This window comes from Gossypium arboreum, chromosome 6 (genome assembly GCF_025698485.1).
Source record: "Gossypium arboreum isolate Shixiya-1 chromosome 6, ASM2569848v2, whole genome shotgun sequence".
NCBI classification, from domain to species: domain Eukaryota; kingdom Viridiplantae; phylum Streptophyta; class Magnoliopsida; order Malvales; family Malvaceae; genus Gossypium; species Gossypium arboreum.
This window is the reverse complement of record NC_069075.1, coordinates 108,496,450-108,519,825: the sequence shown is the minus strand read 5'-3', so window position 1 is coordinate 108,519,825 and position 23,376 is coordinate 108,496,450. Positions and strand designations below refer to the sequence as shown.

Here is a 23,376-nt window from a genome sequence, read left to right as displayed (position 1 = left end):
AATTCCCTACTCCAAGGTTGGACAATCAGATAGTGACTATATATCATCCATGGATCGCATGTTAAAACTTTCTTATAGTTTTTTTTTTTTTTTTGCTAGCAAACTTCACTAGAAAATAGTTATTATCAAGGTCAACTAATTGATAACCACTTGATAGATTTTAAAGACCTTTGATTCTACTATCTAGGGCCCTATAGCCAATTGTTTTCCCAAGAATTCAAACTATTAACGTTTTCTTCATTCACACGTTCTAAAAACAAAATATTAGGGTACTTCCAATCCAAAGAGATTTGAACATCATCCTCATGAATAAAGATTTCATCATCATATAAGAAAACATCATCCTCTCTGTCAGATTCATTTTCCGAATCACTTCTATTCATTAACATCTCCTTATAGGACACTCTCTTCGATAAAGTCTTATTTAGCACCATTTCGTCCTCATCATTTTCCCCATGATCTCAATTTTTAACCTTCTTCATTGCTCTTTCCATATCCAAAGACAAATGAGACCTAGGATGCTCAAGACTCACCACACACACACACAGATGATTGCAAACTTAATCAGACATGATCATTGAGTTGTTGCAAGTTCATCAAGTTTTGTTTCAAAATAATATAAAATTAAACCAAAATGTTTGTAGGCAATCGAACATATGTTTTATTTGGGTTAAAAGAAGATAATATGAGAAAAGGAAAATTTACTACACGTGAAAAGAAGAGAGAAAAAAGTAAATTATTTTTTTATTTTTTAATACTTATGGCACTATATGATTGGGTGAGATGAGAAATTTCATGACAAATAATCAGGTACCTAAAAAAATACCAAATTAACTTATGGTTTTTAAGTTTAACTACTAGTTACGTATAAGGTTCCAAGTTTAGGTACCTCCATATATCTATTAATCCTTTTATAGTCAATACCAAAAATATTTTTTATAAATGTTTAGAATATTAACTAAAATAAAATATTTAAAATATTAATTAACATTTTGGTTATGTAATTTAATTAGTTTTAATAACTAAAAAATAATATAGTAATATTTATTCAAAAGTGTTATTTAACTAAATATTAAAAAAGTAAAAATATCGACATTTAAAAATGAAATCAAACACAAATTTAAAAATAATCAATCTTACATGCAATTAAGAATTATGTAATTAAAATAAAAATAATAAAATAAAATAAAAATCATATATTGTATAAAAATTCATATATTAAAAATATATTGTATTTGAGCAAAACGTCAAATTGACCTTTGGTTTAACACAGACCCAAATTGTGCGATCCCATCCCCATTCTAAAATTGTATAAAAAACATCCATGTGTTTCAAATTTCATAATAACAAAGAAAAATCATAAAAATGAATAATGTTTTATATAAAATATTAGAAAAAATAAAATAAAATAAAATATATAGTTAAACAAAAGTAAATTATAAAAATAGTCATTTTTATTTACCTTAAATTATATTTTAGTCACTTACGTTATCGTTTTGTTACAAAGTTATCACTGTACCATTAAACTCCGTTACCTCCCTAACGACAGTCCTACGTGGCAGTCCAAATAGATTTTAAATGCTAACTTGGATTTCCAATTGTTGGAATGAAAATAGGTTTTTAATTAAATAAATTGAATTTGGACTGCCACGTAGGACTGTCGTTAGGGAGGTAACAGAGGTTAACGATAGAGTGACCACTTCGTAATAAAACGATAACGTAAGTAGCTAAAATGTAACATTTTAAACATAAGTGACTAAAATGTAATATAAGACAAACAAAAAAAAGACTATTTTTATAGTTTACTTGATATAGAAATCACTAAAAAGCATGTAATTGTGAATGTAGTTAAAAACAGTAAAATAACTCACTATAACCAAAAGTAAAGAAACATAATTTACCAATAATTACCTTAAAATATGGTTTTCAGAATTTTCCAACACATTTATTTATAAATCAAATATAAAGATGAAAAGAAAATAAATTAAAACATATAAAATACCAAATGATTTTTAAAATAAAATTAGTTAGTATATTAATTAGTCAAAACTTTCATTCATATTTTTGGGTATTCAAAGGAAATTTTTAATTCATATTCTATTTGTTTGATATATAAATTTATAAAAGGTAAAACTAAATAAATTTGTATTTTAATGTATTTATTAAATCAACTTTATACTTTGCCACAATAATATTAGTTATTAATAGATTAAAGGTTGAAATTAACAATGTAAAATTATATGAGTAGAAATTTTGAAAATAAGATTATCGAAATTTTGGAAGTGAATTTATATAAACTAATTTAATTGGTTTCTTTGTTGTTGGTCAGTAATGCAAATATATAATTTTTATGATAAATATTAAATAAATAAAATTTATTTATTAAAATAAACCGCTTTAAATTAGTCAATTTGTCAAAATAATAATATGATAAATTAAATTAAATTTTGATCGTAAATTACTACTTTTTTATTGATTGTTATAAACATCAAGTTTATCTAGACTTTGCCATAAAGGTGTGCATGGGTCGGATCGGGCGGGCGATAAAAAATTTCTACCGTTTTCAAGGCCGGTCCGCCATATTATTTTTTTTTTTTTTTATTAAATAAAAATTTTAAAATATAATAAATCAAATACATTTAAAAACATAAAAATAAATATTAAAACAAAAAAAACAAATAAAAATGAGACTAAAATAATTCTTAAAATAATACATAAATTAAAAATATAATAACAAGTAATTATATTAAAATTGAAAAATTAAAACAAATTAGAACTAAATTAAGAACCAAATTATATTAATAACAAAAGTTTTACAATATCAAAATAACATTAAAAACAACAAAAATAGTAAAGTCAAAGTACTAAAGTTACTTAAAATTAAAAATAAAAAATTTTAAAAATAATTTAATATTAAAATCAAATTTGGGCAGGCCAAGCCTGGGCAAAAAAATCTTACTCGGGGCCCGGCCCGTTTTCTAAACGGGCCTCATTTTTTGTCCAAGCCCATTTTTCGAACCTATATTTTTATCCAAACCCTTCCATTTTTAGGGCGGGCCTTCGGGCCGGGCCGGGCCGCCCGGCCCATGCACACCTCTACTTTGCCACCATCATTACACTTACCATAACCTCACCAACAACAATACTTTGTCAGAACCTAAGCCTTTGCGAATATATATACAGATAAAAACTCCTATAATCTATCTGTTGTCAACGACAAGTGTTGAATCCTTCCTAACATGTCTCACATATAAGATGTCGCCTAGTCATTTTCATCCCATTAATGCCGAACTAAATGGTTATAGTATTTCCCAAGTGGGCAATCAAGATCTATACACATATCAAAACTAAGAGAAAAGTTCATTCTTACCTATAAATTTTGGTCCATAGCCTCATGAAAGATTTTATGTCTTTCATACCTTTTACACCGTTTTATTTTGGCTCAAAAATATTCTTCCCTTGAATTTATTTAAAAATTTAAATAATCTAATAGGAAAGATACACATTAAAATTTTTCAAGTTTGAGAGATATCTTTTCCTACATATTTTTCAATATGTTTTTCGGTGATAAATGAAGACAAAGTTACTATTTGTTGATCATTGCAGTCGTGTTTATTTTGTTGTTGTATTTTAGGAGATCATCAACCACCGTTTCTCTAACACCAAATGAGCGGTGGAATCTGTCTTAAGAAGACTGTTTATACAGGCATCAACTACTAATACATTATTTCAATTTAATTTTATTTTCTGTTTTCTAATTTCATTTTTATTGTTCTTGTGATTAATATAAAATTTTATATTACTATTATTTTACTAACGTTTATGCAACATATGCGACGGGGTAATTCTTTTCATTTCTCAATTTTTTTGGTAGAAAAAAAAGGGAACATAGAATTACTTAATTTAGAGTACAATACAAAGCATAGTTGGTTTTATCAGCCATAAAACTAGAAAGCATGAAGTCGAGAATATCGAAATAGAAAACATAATCATTAAGGTACTATGTTAGTGACTTTCAGGTTTTCATGGAAAATAGAATTTATAACAATGGAGCTCAGGGGTTTTCACTTCCAGTTTGTAAATGGAAAAATATTTATGGTTTTTAATATTTTTTACCTAAAAGAAGGGGAAATTTTTATCAAATCCTCTCTGATTATTCTATTTTTTTCGTGGGGCTTATAGTGCCATGTGACATTTTTTTAAAGGGTTACGTGTTTTTCTTTGTCAGAAATTAATACCATTGAACTAAAGTATCATAATGATAAATGTAATAAAAATATAAGTACTACGTTGGACAATTGAAAACAGTGATAAATTTATGAAACTGGTAAGGTCTGATCTCTCTTAAAATGTAAAAATATTATTTAAATTTTTAAATTTTTTAAAAAATTAAAATAATAAAATAAAATTACATATTAATCACCTAAAATTATAAAAAATTAATTTAATCTTTTAAAATTATAAAAATATAAATTATAAAAATTAAAATTTCATTCACCCTTTTACCTTTTGCCTCTACCCTGATTGAAAAGAAAAGTATATCGAAAAATGTAGTGAAGTACATTGAAAATTTCTGCCATTATCCCGTTTTAAATTTATATATTTTAAAAGAAAAAAATGTAAAATTCGTCCTCAATATATTTTGAGGTGCTTAAGAGAAAAAGTGATATAATTTGAGGATCAATTTTGCATTTAAACCTTAGTCTAATTATGTTACAACTGACTAGCGGTTTCTATTTTGGGGTAAAATGAGAGGAAAATGATAGTTTGAGGACCAAGTTTGCAGTTAAACCTTAATCTAATTACGGTTTAGTGGGAAAAAAATGCAAAACAACACAAACGGATAAACCCTACCAAACGCAACGCTCAATTTCCTCCGGTTTTTCCTTCGCGGTCTCGGACTTCGGTCTTTCTTTCGTCTTTGTGCACTGTTATTGAATTTCGAGTTTAGATCTGCTACTGTATTCCTTGAAATTCCGTGTTTGACCTTCTTCGTTGAACATCCCAAACTGTTTTCCTACAATTCAACGAATTAGGGTTCCGGTCTGTTCTCTGTTTCGTTCTTTCGTGTTTAAAATCGCATCTGAAAAAAAAAAAGAAAAATTTTGAATCTTTCAAATATTTTGGTTTATAATCTAAACTTCATTAGCCCATGTTTGTTAAATTTGTTTTATTCCCATTGCGGTTGCTTGAGTTTATTGGGCGTTAACGTCAAGCTTTCTTTTTATTCGGTGTCGTTTATGGGGTTTGTTAACTTCTGAAACTGATGGATACTCGGAGCCCTAACGGATCTTCGCCGCAGCAACCACGGTCTGTGAAGAATCATGGAATCACGAAACCAATATCCCTTGCGGGGCCTGTTGAGGCTGATATTCAATGGAATACCGAATTGGAGAAGGTAATCTCGCGTGTGTATGTGTGTTTAAGGATTGCATAGTTTTAATGATATTTAATCCACGAGTTGTTCTTTATTTCTGCAGTTTTTGATAGAGTCTGGGCTTTTCGAGAGCAAAGAAGGATCTTCGAAAAGGGAAGAGGTTCTTGGCCATATCACTGAGGTAATTAGCTAATAATTGAAGCTTGCTTGTTGCCATTAGAGGAAGAAAAATGTAAATAGTTGTTTGTACGTTGCTGTTTTGGGACTATTGGTTCATGTTTTTCATTTAATTACTAAGCACCTAGTTGGTTTGCACGTTATGGTGATTGCACAGTGATGTAATCTTTCATTTCTATTAATTATTTTGGTAAATCTTTCAGGGAAAAAGCATTTGCCTAGAAATAAACCAATTATGAAAGAGAAATGTACTGCAGATGGCTTTAGCATATTGTTTAGTTAAAGATGTTTGATCTCTTTTTTTTGTTCGGAAGTTTAGGTGTTTTGATCGAATCTCATATTTTGGTGTAGTTCTGAAAAAAGTGAATTATTTTCCTCATAGATTGTAAATAGTTGGGTAAAGCAATTAACACGTCAAAAGGGCTACACAGATCAGATGGTGGAAGAAGCAAATGCTGTCATTTTCACTTTTGGATCTTACCGTTTAGGGGTAAGTATGAACTCTAATTCTCTATGAAGTCTACTATTTCGTTAACTCATATTCTTTCTGACATTGCTTGGCGTTAATAGAAACTCTAGAATTATTAAGGTTTCTCTGTGGGCATGTACTTTGTCTGTTGGTCTGCTAACTGCCATATGTTAATTCTGTTTGGATTGTTTTGATTTGCGTGTCACAAGTTTAATCGATCTTTGATATTCATATGCTAAGCAACAATTCATATTTTGATAGGTGCATGGACCTGGGGCTGACATAGACACTCTGTGTGTTGGGCCATCTTATGTGAACCGTGAGGTGTTTTTTATCTGCTTTTAAAAAAAAAAAAATGAAAAAAGAGTTGCACCTTCAATTAAGTTTGGCGGCTGTGTAGTTCGAGTTTGACTAATATTAATTTGAACTTTGCTAGGAAGATTTCTTCATCATTTTGCATGATATTTTGGCTGAAATGGAAGAAGTTACTGAACTTCAACCCGTTCCAGATGCTTATGTCCCACGAATGAAATTTAAGTTCCAAGGGATATCAATTGATCTTCTTTATGCAAGTATATCTCTTTTGGTTGTACCAGATGTAAGTTTGTATTCCATTTGATGATTTTTTCCATTTACACGTGTCTACGTTACTGCTGCATTGCATCTCTTAATGCTTAAGTGAACGCCAAGAATGATTTTCTCTACACATTGCAGGTGGTACGAGCTATTCTCTGATAAAGAAACCTTTCTTGGTTTTCTTGATATGTTGTCAACCTATTTGTTTTATAATAACTGATAGGCAATTTTAAGTATAAGGCGGTATGCCTATCTGGTATTCTTTTGTTTAAAATAGCACATTATACTTATTAACTAATTTGGCAAAATTGTCATATCTGACCTTTTGCAACTCATAGATACCTCCTAATATATGAGTTCTTTTAGTGGCCCCCTCAGTTGGTTTTTTCCTCAATAGTTTCAAAAGCAAAAGTGCCTTCTACTGTATTTAGATAATTTATAAGTTTGGGTTCAAAATGAATTTGACCAGCAGTTGGATGGGTCTTGGAGTGTTTTAGCTGAATTTATGGTCAGGGCCTGACTCTTGAATGTTACGTTTGCTGAAGGGACCGACCAATAACGAAATTTCATAATGTTCTGTTACTAGTTTTATGAATGTTACATTTGCAGTGCATGTTTAGTTGCTCTCAATTTTGATATCTATTTCCTTTTTTGAACTAATCAACAGGATCTTGATATCTCACAAGGCTTTGTGCTGGTTAATGTTGATGAGCAAACTGTTGGGTGCAGGGTTGCTAATCAGATCCTTAAACTTGTTCCAAATGTTGAGGTGAGTATTGTGTTTTGACCTCCACTTGTTTTATTTTTATTAATTTTCTCATTTTGCACGCTTCTAATCCATTGTATAATTATATCACTTCCGCATGATGCTTAGATGTCTGAAGTTCTGGGCCAAAAGGCGTTGCATTTATTCCAATGTAAGATTGGTAGATATTGATTTCCTTTTCAGTGGCTTTTTTGCTTCCGTATCATGTTTTATTTTTTTTGTTTTTATGTTTTTACTTGTTTATAGGTTGCAGGATTTCTAGGAGGTGTAAACTGGGCTCTTCTAGTCGCACGGTTGTGCCAGCTTTATCCCAATGCAATACCTAGTATGCTGGTTTCTTGATTTTTTAGAGTATATACTCAGTGGAGGTGGCCAAACCCTGTTATGTTGTGCTAGAAGAGGATGAACTTGGATTTCGATCCTCGGAAGAATCCTCGTGACCGGTTTCATCATATGCCAATAATAACTCTAGCGTACCCTTGCATGAATTCCAGTGACAATGTCTCTATAAGCACCCTTCGTGTTATGATTGAGCAGTTCTAATATGGTAATAAGATATGTGAGGTGAGATTATACAAGGCTATTGTATTAAGGTCTTGCTGCCTGCATTGAGGCTTGAACTATTGATGACTCATCTTAATATTTTTGTTATCATGTAGGAGATTGAGCTAAACAAAGCTCAATGGGATGCTTTGTTTGAACCTTATCTTTTCTTTGAGGCATACAAAAATTATCTACAAGTTGACATAGTTTCAGCAGATGCTGATGATTTGCTGGTATGGAAAGGCTGGGTGGAGTCATGGCTTAGGCAGCTCACCTTGAAGGTAAACATTAAGTTCGCCAGTGGAGGAGTATGATATGGACACTTTAATTGCAATAGGAGTGTTTAGTTTTATTTATTTATTTATTATATCAAGTTTTACTAAGAGTTTTAGTTTTACTTCATTAGGTTTTTGTTTCCTTCATAAACTCTAAGTTAGGAATTCTATTTTATGTCAATTAGGACTCTTTCATTTGTTATTAACAGTCTATAAAAGGCTGCCAATATGAAATAAAGAGGTAAGCAATTATTCTATCAAAAGAAACGTTATTTTGAGAGGGGGTTCAGTCAAGGACGAATCTGTCTTTTTGAGTAACCATAGGTCGAAACAAGAATTCTTTCTCGTCTAGACCTGTGACTAGATCCTACGCCAAGGCGCATAACAGAGTACTCCATCGAGCTTTGATGTCTGAGCTAAAATTTTCTTTTTATGACTTTTAAGATAAGAATTCAGTGCAGTGAATATTTTCTTTTTCTCATGGTTTCTGTCACGCTGCAGATAGAGCAGGACACAAATGGAATGTTGCAGTGTCATCCTTACCCAAATGAGTATGTAGATACATCCAAGCAGTTTTCACATTGTGCATTCTTCATGGGCTTGCAGAGGAAAGTGGGAGTGACTGGTCAAGAAGGTCAACAATTTGACATGCGTGGAACAGTTGATGAGTTCAGACAGGAGATAAGTATTTACCTGTATTGGAAACCGCGAATGGATATTTATGTTTCTCATGTTTTTAGGAAGCAGCTTCCTGGCTTTGTTTTCCCTGATGGATATAGACGGCCTCAATCATCGAGGCATCCAAACCAGCATAGTGGAAAAACTTGTGAAGTTGTCACAAGGTCACAGTCAGGGTCTGCAGAAAGATAAATTAAGAGAAAACATGACAATGAAACAGTTGACAAAAAATTGGACAAACCTGAGAAGCGGGCCTCTATTAGCCCCTAGAGGCTGGAGTCCGTTTCTCTAGAAAGTAGTACAAGTTGATCTGGTGGAACATCTCATATTAGTATTGGTCAACCAGTTAAACCAGATCACTGAAGATAGGGGGATGTTGATGGAAATTCTGTTGATAGGCTGTCTAGTGGGCTGTTAGACAGTGAAGAAAGAAATGTTGAGATTACCATTCTGAGGGCTAGAACTGATAGTACAGGGTCCCTCACCATATGCAGGCAGCCTTCTTTAGATGTCGATAATTTGCCAGTAGTTAGAAATGCAGAGCCTGCTGAACAGATGGGTGAACCTGTTCTTAGGCAGGAGTTCCTTACTGCATGTGAAGTTCCTAATTCTGCAACAAGGGAGTAGCTTGTATCAAGAGAAAATTGAGGATTTGGCATTAGCTTACATGGATGATTTAGAGACTGGACTTTCTAGGAAAAAAAAAACTGGAAAGGAGGTGGTGTTGGGGTTGATCAAGAGGCGGTCAAATTGTGTAATAAAACAGCAGTAGTAGAAACTGCTGAAAGTGTATATGGGTGAAGTTCCAATGTGCAGAGCCTCAATTGCGTGGTGAATTTCTTTGTTTGAGGTATTTGGTTAAAAGATTGTAGCGAATGGCAGTGAGAATATTGGAAGTTCTGTAGATTGTGAGAGTCGGGGATCTTTGCTGGGTGGTGGTGTCTGCATTGCAGATTTAGATTCACTTCTGGAAAACGGACATCCAAATGCAAGTGATGTTCTCCAAAACTGTTTGTCTGAAGAATTGAAGGTTTTGAATCTTACTTTTGGACTTAAGTTACTTAATGTTTTTAATCATCTAGTTTGTAGTAGCTGCTTCTCATACTGTTTTGTTTTCTGTTTCGGTTACCTTCTTTGTTGCTTGTCTTGTTCTGTATAGTTGGGCCATTGTGTTTTTAATCCGTATTTTTGTATATTGTTCTTGAGAAATGAAGTTTTGAGTACAGAAATGGTCATAACTTGATGTTTAATGGTGTGGGAATAAAATCTTCATTTCAGATTACTTTCAGGATCTTATGACTCTCTTGTGTTCTTCTTTTAGGAAATCTTTGAGCATTTTCATGTAATCATTGCGATTGTCTAGTTGTCTTCCTTAATTTCTTTTAATTAGGGAACTGGCCATAACTTGATGTTTAATGGTGTGGGAATAAAATCTTTATTTTTGATGACTTTGAGGATCTTATAACTCTGTTGTGTTCTTCTTTTAGGAAATCTTTCAGCATTTTCATGTAATCATTGCAATTGCCTAGTTGTCTTCCCTAATTTCTTTTAATTAATGTTAATTTTTCCCCGGCCAATCTCCTAACTGGTACATATGTGGTGGCAGGCCCTGTACCACCATCATTAGGGCTATGTTTCCAGTGATTGTGCTTAAGATCCTGACTATGTTTATTGTCTAAAGGCTCATATACTTGACCCTCCCTCTTTTTTCTTAAATATCCATAGACTATTTTTGGGTAACTAATTGGCCTTTTGATCTTATCTTATTTTATAGCAAAATATCCCAGTTGGAAAGGTTGTACGTTCTCAAGATGGAGCTAGGTCTGTAACTTCACAGAAGCCAATGGTCAGGCATGTGCTTATGGAAATTCTGTTTTGTTTATGCAAATTATGATCTCTTTACGCTTTTTTTTTTCAAATCATTTTTAGCAGGTCGAGTTTGAAGTCAAAGACATAATGTGTTGTAGATGATGCATGTGGAGAGTTGTTACCAAAGGAGTAAGGCCAGTGCCTCAGTAAGTGTTCCTTTAATTGCTTGCATAGATTGCCAGTTTTGCTCTGTGGTTTTAGATTGGAGGAGCCATGAATCTAAGAATGCTGGTGCTTTGAATGGCTGCTATCTCAATTTTAAACACTCGTACTGTGGTGGGATTCGGTTTTGCCTCTATTTATGAATCAAGTATTATTAATCGAGGAATTGTATAATATCATAATGGCAGAGCTCTGTATCATTTATTTTTATTTTTATTTTATTTTTTGCAACTTCGGTTAATCCTTTGTACACAGATGATACCTAATAATACAATTCGATGCTTTCTTTCTAGTTGGTAAACTCATCTCTCACATACAGAAAGCTATGTGCAGCTAGACTACCAAGGATTTTTTTTTTCTTACCTAGTATATTCAGCAGAGGTTCCCATGTTAATCCTTAAGAAGTGTTAAAATAAACAAGCAAGGCTTACTTTAGAGTCACCGTTGCTATCTGTAGATTCAGACGACATAAATCATGCTGTCATCTTCCTCGGATCCCTTCTTACTGTGCTTGTAACTGGAAAAATAAGCATCAGTGTCTCTGCCTAGACGTGGAGCTACTTCAAATTCACTTCCCACTTTTTTGGCTGCATGACCATCAGGAAAAGAACAGCTACGAAGGATATTCGAAACTTCATTCATGGAAGGCCTGGTAGAAGGTGATGCATGTGTACAGAGGATTCCTACTTTGTATACCAGTATCATTTCCTCCAAGTAGGATGGTTCTTTGACCTCTGGATCAAGTATTTCTATTGGCTTATCCTCTGAGAAGTGCTGCCATGCCCATTCTACCAAGCTCATATTCTCGTCTATGTTGTTGGCTTTTCTACCCGTCACCAATTCCAGCAGTACCACTCCAAAGCTGTAAACATCAACCTTTGCATTCACTTTTGTTGTATATGCATACTCTGCAATGCAAATGACAACTTTGTGTTAAAGGGATGCTGCAATCTTTCTGATTCAAAAGATAGTTGAGATTCGTAAGGGGACAACTGTAATGATTTTGAGTGCTTTTACCTGGGGCGAGGTAACCGACGGACCCTGCAATTGCTGATATTGTTTGAGAACTTGCATGCCTAGTTAGCATCTTAGCAAGTCCAAAATCTGCAATTTTTGCATTGAATTCAGAGTCCAACAAGATATTGCTAGACTTCACATCACGATGGATGATTGGTGTAAGGCACTCATGGTGCATGTAGCATAGCCCCTGAGCAGCTCCAACTGCAATTCGCAACCTTCTTGGCCAGTCCAATATAGCATGGTGGATTGAACTCGTCCCTGACACTGAGCTTCTTTTATTCCCATGAAGCCATCTATCAAGGCTCTGGTTTTCCATGTACTCGTATACCAGCAGCTTTGAATCTTCACTGGAAATGCAACATAATAACTTCACTATGTTGGAATGGCGAATGTTGCTCAATATTTCAACTTCTGCTAAGAACTCTTTCTCAAGCTTGTGATCCACTCTTTTACTATTCCAAATTTTCTTCACGGCAACAGATTTGCCTGAATGGCTTATGACAATTTGATAAACTTTCCCAGAGCCACCACTACCAATGAGATTGTTATCAGTCAAGTTGGACAGTATGTTTCTCTTTGTGAAGTCCAATCTCTGGAATGAGGTCAACTTCCATGTTGCTAGATACTCTTGACGCTTTCTCCTCTTATAGTCTTGAACTAGGAAGAAGGTCAATATAAGGATAACTGTGGAAGCAATGATGGCAAGTGCTACAATCATGGCAAGGTATTTAGACGACAGTCTCTTGGGCTGATGGAGTTTGGAATAGCAGTCTGGAAGCTTCAGAATTGGATGATCTGCACATAAATCAGCATTTTTCAGGAAACTGCTTTCATATACAAGGTTATTTAACTGCTTGGGAATCCTTCCAACAAGTTGATTGGATGACAAGTTGAGTGAAGTCAGCGTCAGGTTGCCTATTTCAGGAGGAATTTGACCAGAGAATTGGTTTTCAGATAAATCCAAGTTCAGCAGATCAGGTAAAGACCCGATCGCAACAGGGATTTGACCATAAAGCTTGTTATTGGAGACATCTAATGTAGTTAACGATCTCCATGAGATTATTTCAGATGGTAGTTCACCGGAAAAATTGTTACCATCGAGAAGCAGAGTATCGAGGCGAGAAAGAGCTGTTATCTCCTTTGGAATTTTGTCTGAAAATAAGTTGTTGCTCGCTTTAAAGACGACCAAATTTGACCAAGATGCAATTCCGGTTGGGATTTCACCAGAGAACTTGTTGTCACTGATTTCCACCCTTGACAAATTCCATGCAACTCTACTTGGTAGTTTTCCCGAAAAGGAATTGTTTGTTAGCATCAAGCTCGACAAATTGAAGGCCATCCACAGATGTCGAGGAATCTCACCGGAGAACTTGTTGTTGTGAAGTTGAACAGTGCGCAAAGTAGGACAATTTCCAAGCGACTCTGGTATTTGCCCACTGAGATTGTTTGTAAATGCAACCACTCCTTGTAGGACACCACCAGCACATAAATTTTCAGGCAGTTGGCCACTGAATTGATTCTCTGACACCTCGAATCCTAAAAGCTTTGAGTGAAGGCCGAATTCCGGTGGCAAGACTCCGCTCAATCTGTTCCGGAAAACACGAAAATCACCCAAAGCAGGAAGTCGACCAATGCCTGTTGGTATCCCTCCTGTTAACTGATTCGCAAACAGGTTTAGAAACCCCAAATGCTGCAGCTTTCCGAAGTCTTCAGGAATGGAGCCTGTCAAGTTATTCACCGAAAGATCGATTTCAATCAGATTCAATGCATCGATGGTTTCGGGTATCCCACCGGACAGCTTATTGTGGAAGAGATAAAGAATTGTTAAATTCTTCAAGGAGAACATCATACTAGGAATGGGGCCTTCCAAATTGTTTATAGCTAGGTCCAAGTGCTGTAGACTGGAAAGATTGTTGAAACTTTCAGGGATTTCACCAATCAAATTGGTTTCTCTCATCCATAAGTACTTCAACTTGCTCATCTGACCGAACTCTAGTGGTATTTTCATGGGGACAAACTTGTTATAAGCCATCTCCAAAACCTCAAGGTTGGTCAAGTTTCCAATTTCTCTAGGAAATGTTCCATTGAACTGATTGCGGTATATCTGCAAGGCTTTCAACTCCGGTAATCTTCCAATACTTGGTGGAATATTACCGGAAAAATTGTTGCCACTAATATCCAAGTAAACCAGAGACGACAATCGGTCAATATCATCAGGGATTGGACCAACAAAATAGTTTTGAGAAAGGTCTAAGAATTTAAGCTTTGAACAACTGTAGAGGATTGGGAACTCTCCAGGGATGAAATTGTCGCAAAGGTCAAGGACAGTGAGGTTTTTAAGGTCACATATTGTTGGAGGAACTCTTACTGTGATGTTTTTGTCGCGGAGATGAACTTCAGTAACTGAACCATCGGTGCAGTTGATCTCCGGCCAAGTACACGGTGGGGATGATGAGTTCCAGGATCCAATGGAGGGTGGATTGCCGAGCTGTTGTTTAAGTTTGAGAAGAAGGGTTCGTTCAGCGTTGATGTCTTGTGAAATGGCTTTGAAGGGCGTGGAGAGGAAGAGGAGGAAGAGAAAGGATAAGCATAATACAGACATTTTCTGGATATTGGACAGGTACTTGCTTTCCTTCTTTCTGGAAAAGGGCTGGTTTTTTAACTTCCATGGGTGAGCACGGCCCTGCCTGGGCTCACTCTTATAAGCAAGCTTTGGGTTCTGTTTAGTATAGACTTTCAGGTTCAGATTTCAGACTGTGAATCAGTTCTGGTCGCAACTGGTAAGAGTTTGGTCTTTACACGCATTAATTTTAATCATTTTCTACTATTGCCATTGCTTTTACTCTACAACCATTCTTACTTAAATATACGAGTTTTTTATTTTTTTTATTTTCTGTGAAATGTTTTAATCTCACAAATGAAGCTAAAAGAACTGTTATTAATTGAATTTTTTTACTCTACTTTTGACACTTACCTTTTTGACCTTGCTTTTTGCTTGTGAATTCTGCTGGGAGTGTAACAAATGATTTTTCGTATAGATATATATCTTATTTGATAAATAAATCCATTTACTGTGGATTTGTTTTTACTTTCTCTCCTCTTGCGTAATGTTTGAGTCTTCACGCTGTTTGAATGACAGTTTCGCAATTAGTAGCAAATATACGAGGATTTTGGTAAAAAGATAGTTGGTGGAACAGTCAACCATCATGCTCTGCCCTGGTGCGCTGCTTGTTGACTAAAATGAAACCTACAAAAGAGTGAAGCGAAAGCATAGGCCCAGCCATTGAAAAGCTTTTATGGAGTAGTGGGCGAGTCAAGCGTTAGAAGTATTGGGTCAACACGATGTATATATAAAAAAGTAGAATTTGGCAATTTGCGGGAAACTTCCTATTTTGTTAATTTCTTTGTTTGAATCTTACTTTTACCAAAACCCATTCTTTTATTTTCCATTGGCTACCATTAGTTGTAATTTAAATTATATATATATATATATATATATCTATAGGTCAAAATATGCAATAAATTTTTGTACTATTTCTAAATTTGAAATTTAATTTATATTTTATATTGAAAAATTTAGTACTTTATTTTTAGGTTTCAAAATTTAAGTATAATTGTTCACATAATTAAAATTATTTTGTCAAATTCAAGTTCCTTTAATTTTAATCTAAATAAAATGTCACATTAATAAATTCAATAAAAGATTTAACGATATAAAAATTAGACATAAATTTTAAAATTTAATAAGTAAAAATATTAAATTTTTGAAATAAAAGTATAATAAATAAATTTTAAATTTATAAATAGTATAAAGAGTTATAATATATTTTAATCATATTTATATTATAATATTTTAATCATATTTATATTATAATAGAATGTGGGCCTGAATTATTTCCTTTTGTTAATGTCCGCGTGAATTTGATGTTAAGTAACATCATTGAATTAAACAAAGAATTTGTATTTTATAAATTAAGTAAATTGTATGCATAATGATAATCATGTTATTTAAATTCATATACCATCTGTGTGCTGCCAATAGACCTGATTTTTTAGTTTATTTTAAAAATTTGTATTCGATTATTTAGATTGATACTTTCGTACTAATATAATTAATTTGTATTTAAGGCTAAGTCAAAACAACTTTTAGGGTCAAAATAAAATTTTAATTTTTATAGTTTATATCTTTATAAAATTTAAAAGATTAAATTAAATTTTATAATTTTAAAGGGGCTAAAATATAATTTTATTTTTACTAATCTAAAATTTTAAAAAAAATTTGAGAGCCTAAATAGCAATTTTCTATTTTAGAGGGGCCAGGGCCCTGCCAGCCCCCCTAGTTTCGCCTCTATTTGTACTAGCGTATAATTGATTGTCAATTTTATGGTGACATGTGGCATCTCTTAATATGTCATGTGGTGAAAATAAATTAAATTTTTAAAATATTTAAAATATATAAATTAATAAAAATACAATTTTTTTTTACATTAAGAGTAAATTTAGACAAATAATTACTAATTTATTCAGATTGATTTTAGATATATATTTTAGTAAGTTTATATGCTTTTATTTTATAAAATATTAGGTTATTTATATTATTTCTAAATTAAAAATAAAATTTTAAATATAAAAATTAAAAAGATTAAAAAGATTTTACATAAAATAACTTAAATACATAATTGTCCAAATTCAAATGCATCTAGACAATTATTGTAAACATCCTTTTTAGTTTCTTTTATATATTTATATATATATTAATTTATATATTATATGTTGCAAATTTTATATATATTTCAAAATATTTTATGCTTTTTATATATTTTAAAATAATAACCTAAAATTTGATATTTTATAAAAAATAAAAATATATAAGCTTGCTAAAATTGCATCTGGAATGGATCTAAACAAATGTAAATGGATGATCGAGTCGATCTATCTGACAAGCATTAGATCAGGTTTATTTTTTATGTGAAAAATTTATACATTTTTATTAATTTATATAATTTTAAATATTTTTAAAAGATTTAAATTTATGTTTACCGCATGACATATTGAGAGGCTACCATGTGTTATTATCGGATTGGCCATCAATACCATGTTAGTATAAACTAACGATATTAGTACGAAAGTGCAAACTTGAATGATAAAATATAAATTTAAATATCAATTAAATATTTTTAGATAAATTCAAGGGAAATCACATGTAAACTTTATTTTTTGGTAATTATATTGAGATTTTCAGTAAGTTGTGCACATGCATTGCTCAAAACGATAACCAATTTGATATAATATATAGGTTTTTGTTTGATACGTAAAATTTTTAATTATGTTGATTTAAATATTAGATATTAATTGACGAGTCATGATTTTTTTATTCTATGTGAAATTAAAAAAATCTTTTATCAATATATCAAATAATCTAACATATATAAGAATTTATCATTCTTTTAAAAGATGCATTAACGATGGAATAAAAAAACTTTATAAGGAAAATTATAACATTGTCACATGTGGCTTTAATTATGTTGAAAAATAATAAAAAAGAAGTAAAGACTCATAATATTATTATAATTTTAGTTGTGAAATTATTTTAGTCATAATTAATTTTTAAAAGGAAACAATTTGTTAAAGTAGTGTATCTATTGCTAATACAAGTCCTTCACCCAATTTCTTGGTGTTAGGCCACTTGGAAATTATTTTCTACAATAAGGAGAAGAATATAAGAATTTTAAGTGCTATGAGTGGAAAATGGATGTAAGAAGAGGAGAAAAGAATATGAAAGCCATCAGTATCACAACTATTCAATATTCCAATCTAGAAAATAATATCATCAATGTGTTTAGTACAAATGGGTGCCCTCATTTCCAAGTCAAGTTTATACAGTTTTCACGTGTAGTGGAAAATATGGGAAAGGGATGATGGTAGTAATTGACCTCATTAATTAATTGCTCGCTAAAGCAAAGTTGTTGAGTCCTGTCCTTGGATCTTTTGGCTAGCTTTCGGGACTTGATAAACGTTATTGTGCGGTTGTTACGGTAGCATAAAGATTACATCAAGTATGAAGTCATGTATTAGATCATTATTTATTACTTATTTTATAAATAGGTTGAAGGTGTGATAAGTATTACATTTATTTATATATTTTATTTTTTTTCGGGTCAATAAAGGTAACATAATATCATAAACAAAAGTCAAGCAATAGTTTGGTACAATGTTTCACCCGTAGCATCCGCAAACCAAAGAGGAAGGATGGTACTTGGAGGTGAATTACAAATACAAAATAGACCATCAACAAATAAAGCATCCAAGGGGGTGGAGGAATGAAAGTTACTCTCCAAGTGGGCAAGAGCATTCGCACATCTGTTCTCTTCTCGAAATACATGTTTTAGACTTTTAGAAGTCAAAGTAGTAAGGAGCATCTTGCATTCATCAATTGATAGAGACAACAAAAGATTAGAGATATACTAAGATCTAATGCTAAAATAAGACCATCTCTAACTGCCCAAAGCTCAGCCTCGACACTAGTAGCTTTGAGTATATTTTTAAATGAACTCGTCACCCACGTTCCATCATGATCTCGTATCAAAGAACTTGCACCTGCAACTCCAAGATTTCCAAGCGAGGAACCATTAGTGTTAAGTTTAACATTTCCTATATTAGGAGGTTTCCAACTAATAGGTAAAGAGTTTTGAACACTTCTTCGAACAAAAGGAAAAGCCAACGCAAAAAATTCCATTGCTCTTTTAGTTGCTCTTTTAATAACTCTTTCGACCTGTTTGTCATTATCGAATGTAATAGAGTTTTAGAGCATCCATAATTCCCGTAGCATAAAAACGAAAAACAAATACCAAGAATTTTGGGGATATATTAAAAGAAAGTTAGAGCCTATTGTCAGAGTTGCTGTAACACCCCATTACCTGACCTAATTATCGAGTCCAAGTTACAAGGTTTCACAATCATTTTCGAAGCAACTATGGTCAAATCACATTTATTTACAAACCATTAAACATTCAAATATAACTAAAACAAGTGTATAAAACGATACATAATCATTTTCGGGTCTTATACGAGCTTACGAAAGCTCTTTTGCTAACCTGAGGTCAAAATATGACCAAATTATAAAGATTATAAATTTTTGGTTTGATGTCACGATGCCAAGGGTTCCTCATCGTGACACAACTCTCTGTTTGGTGCTCTTCGTGACCTTGAGCAACAATGTCGCCACATGGACTTTGCTCTATTTCTCATTGTGACGTTAGAGGTTCGTTGTTGCGACGTAACTCACTATTTTCATAAGAACCAACTTGGTACAAGTTTGGATGACCTAAAATCATGTTTAAACACCTTCCATACTACCATATCAATCACCTACCAAAGCATATAAAACAAATTGTGCAAAATTGACACTTCCAAGTACCATCAAATTACCAACTTCTAATATCAACTAATTAATTTAGCTTATACCATTCATATTCCAAAAAACCAACCAAAACACATATAAAATTTCATAACCGTTTGAGACATTAAACATTTACATAGGATCACAACTTGGCAATCTAACCATTTGAGACATTAAACCAAAATACCCTTAGGTACATGCCAAATGACCAAAACGAACCATAATATACAAACTTTGTTGGGTCGAAAACTGTAGTCTGGATACTGACTTCAAGTTCTAGGGCTTCGAGAATCACTTGCACTTGCGTACAAAGAAAACAAATCGTACATTGAGCAATAGGGCTCTGTGGTACATTTATAATTTAAAGCATATAACATAAGCACTAAAAAAACATTTCAATTCCATACATTTGTATCTATGCACACATCATCATTAATCTTACATTTTTAGTTACTATACTTATCATCATCAATCTTTGTACTTATATGCATATAACCAAATGTTATTTCATCCCAATCCAATTACAACATTAAGCATTCAAATATAAATATTTTCCACATATAACTTATACTCTATGACACATAATTCACTTCTTAATATCACATTATTCACTAGTTTTTGGAGTCTACTAACTCATTCAAATCCATTTCAGCCTCTAAGGCTCGATCTCATTTGATTTGTATACTCAACTGTGTGATTTAAACATGTCTTTCACATTTAAGTACAATTCATTCAAATAGTATCAATTTATACACATTCATTTCATTCACAAAGTTAAATTTTACAAGCCCTATTAACCCGGCTCAGCCTCAAATGAATACTTGGATCATCCAACCAACACACCAAATTGGCAACGAAGTGCATTATTGGATAAATCAAAATAGGGTAAATTGGTACGTAAGTGCATATTAGCGCATACAACGCATCCTGGCGCACAAAGCACATAATCCTATACATAAACTAATATTATGACATGCCAACTATATCCAACTCAACCCAACTAGTTAATAAGGTATCAATATTCAACTCCATTTACAAATTAGTACACATTTCATTTATCAATCATACACACCATCAAAATTAAATTCATTAACCTATCATATGTATTTCATATCATTAAATACATATTCTTACTCAATTCCATAACATATTTCAGACAATTCATAACATATTTCAGACAATTCATGCTATTTTCTATTTTATTCAATTTAGTCTTCTATTTCGACAATTATGTAATGCCCCCGTACCCGATACCATCGCCGCAGTCGAGCACGAGGTGTTAACAGACTTAATTCATTAATTAAACAGCTCAAACAATTTATTTTTAAAATTTCTAGACAAGCTGGCTAACTGCGTCACAATCGCTTAAAAATTCATATCTCGAGTTTCAAAACTCGAAATTAAGATCCGTAAATTTTTCCTGAAACTAGACTCATATATATATCTACTAATTTTTTTATAGAATTTTTTGTAAGGAAAATTAGTACAGTTTATTAGTTAAAGTCTCCCCTGTTTCAGGGTTCGGCTACTCTGACCCCTGTGCACTATGAATCAAATTTCTTCCTGTAAAGAGATCCAATGACTATGACGTTTGTTTCTATTAAAAATAGACTCAATAAGGAATCTATAAATATAAAATTTGAGTCTTAATTATTTTTAAAAAATTTATGGTGAATTTATAAAGTCAGAACAGGGAATCCAGAAATTGCTCTGACCCTGTTTCACCAAAACGTAAATATCTCATAAAATACAACTCTTTTACCTATTTTGTTTCTTCCACATGAAAATAGATTCATTAATATTCAATTCCATATTTTATTCATCATCTAATTCTATCTATACTATTTTTAGTGATTTTTCAAATTCACATCACTGCTACTGTGTGATTCTGTTTTATAGCCAATTTCACCATTTTATGGTTTTCCATGAAGTAGGTAATACATTAAGTATACATAACATTAAATATAAATTTTGATTAGCCATTCCAATAGCTAATCATCAACAAGCATTTCCACATCACTTATTCACCATATCATAAGATTATGTACACAAAAGGATTATAATGCTATACATGCCATATTCCCAAAATATGCAAGCCACTATACCGAAATGGTCTGGTGATAGTGTGAGCGTGCCTCCGACCGTCTTGATCTCCAAACCGGCTTGTCAAAACTACAAGGAATGGAAGGGAGGGAGTAAGCATAAATGCTTAGTAAGTTCACATGTAAATAGCAAGTAACATAACCATGCAATAATACGAAGTCCACATTTGCATAATATCACCAAAGCATTCATATCATATTTCTCATTCATGATCTTACCATATTATTGTTATATTGAAGTCTCAACCCGAGGGTTAAGTACATACCTGTCCAAAGTGCCCATTCCACAACACTTGCCAATACGTCACTTGCATCTTGAGCATTCTTCCATTTCACTAGAATTTTACCCGTTGAACACATCGGAATATAACTCGGATACATGGAAAGTTTGCATATAAGTGCCATAGATGTAGCCAAGCTACCATGTAACTCGCCCATAAGCGAACTCAGACTCAACTCAACGAGCTTAGGCGTTCGCATCCATAAGTGAACTCGGACTCAACTCAACGAGCTCGGATGCCTAGTTACATCTCACGAACTCGGACTCAACTCAACGAGTTCAGACGTTCGCATCCATAAGTGAACTCAGACTCAACTCAACGAGTTCAAATGCCCTAATATCCGAATCTATTCCTAAGGTTCAATGAGACTTTCCTCGTTCGTACTTCTTTATCATTCTCCTTGGAATACCCATGACGATACTTCGATAGTCTTTCACATTTTTCACATAATTCATAAAATTTTTACATGTTGTCCAACAATGACCACAAAGCATAGAATTGCATGATAACAATCATAATATCGTATAAATAACATTAAATGATTTAAAATAACGATTATATTACAATATTTACATTTGAACTTACCTCGTATGCGAAAATGGTCATTTTTACCATTTTGTCCACAACTTGGTATTTTGCCGATTTTAGCCCGAATTTCGATTTTCCTTGCTCTATCATTTCAAATATAGCCTAATTAGGACTCATATTATTCAAATCAACCCAAAATCATATTTTGGTAAGATTACAATTTTGCCCCTAAACTTTCACATATTTACACTTTTGCCCCAAATCTTGTAAATTAAACATCATCCTATTTTCTTATGTTTTGTGACATTGATCATTTTTCCCTTCTATATCAATATCCAATTCTCATTCTAACATGTATTTATGAACGGTATTTTTACCGATTATGTCATTTTAGTCGTTTTTATGTAAAACCACTTAGCAAAAGTTGTTTAACACAATCTCAAGCTTCATATTCTACCATAAAACATCAAAATTCATGCATATCATTCATGGGTAAATTTTTAAATATAAACCCTAGCTCAAAATATTGGTAGAAATAGGTAAACCGAGCTACGAGGATTTCAAAAATGTAAAGAACATTAAAAACGGGCATAGAAATCACTTACAATCAAGGCTTAAAAGTGTTGAAACCCTATCTATGGTGGAGAGCAAAATTTGGCAGCAACTTATGGAAAAGATGATTATTTTTGTGTTATTTTTCCCATTTATTTCATTTAATATCAAAATGACCAAAATGCCCTTCCTTACTAAACTTTCAAAAATTCCATCCATGTCCAATTTTTGTCCATAAACTTAGAAATTAGTCAAATTCTATTTAAGACCTCCTAATTAATATTTCAAAGCAATTTCATACTAGAAACTTCTAGAATACAAATTTTGTAACTTATTCAATTTAGTCCCTAACTTCAAATTAAGCACTTTATGCATAGAATTTCTTCACGAAATTTTCACAAAATCATGCAATCATATCATAGACCTAAAAATAATCATAAAATAATTATTTCTATCTCAGATTTGTGGTCCCGAAACCACTATTCCATTAGGCCCTAATTCGGGATATCACAAATTCATATTCAAGCTCAATTCAACAATTCAATATATCTCTAAATATTCACCTTGACACTCCCATACACAAATAACATGAAAATCTAATA

General features: G+C 32.5%; 1 protein-coding gene, 1 long non-coding RNA gene and 1 pseudogene across 2 annotated transcripts; 2 read left to right on the top strand and 1 right to left on the bottom strand.

Moving 5' to 3' along the window:
* Positions 1 to 4,807: 4,807 nt before the first annotated feature.
* On the top strand, positions 4,808 to 11,193 carry LOC108486180 (nuclear poly(A) polymerase 4-like; annotated as a pseudogene).
* On the bottom strand, positions 11,059 to 14,626 carry LOC108486178 (receptor-like protein kinase HSL1). Its single transcript, XM_017790070.2, has 2 exons — positions 11,910 to 14,626; positions 11,059 to 11,800 (listed from the first exon to the last, which is right to left on the bottom strand). Exons 1-2 carry the CDS (start codon positions 14,512 to 14,514, stop codon positions 11,352 to 11,354), a joined length of 3,054 nt encoding a protein of 1,017 aa, XP_017645559.1. The 5' UTR covers positions 14,515 to 14,626; the 3' UTR covers positions 11,059 to 11,351.
* Positions 14,563 to 15,435, top strand: LOC128293902 (uncharacterized). Its single transcript, XR_008284027.1, has 2 exons — positions 14,563 to 14,692; positions 15,052 to 15,435. It is a non-coding gene; the product is annotated as an uncharacterized LOC128293902 (long non-coding RNA).
* The last annotated feature ends 7,941 nt before the right edge of the window (positions 15,436 to 23,376 follow it).

What these genes read in the sequence shown, in the direction of transcription:
- LOC108486178 (XM_017790070.2), bottom strand. Translation starts at nt 14,514, where the DNA reads ATGTCTGTATTATGCTTATCCTTTCTCTTCCTCCTCTTCCTCTCCACG. An exon ending in CGTCGGTTACCTCGCCCCAG is followed by an intron (nt 11,801 to 11,909) that starts GTAAAAGCACTC and finishes TTTGCATTGCAG; the next exon opens with AGTATGCATATACAACAAAA.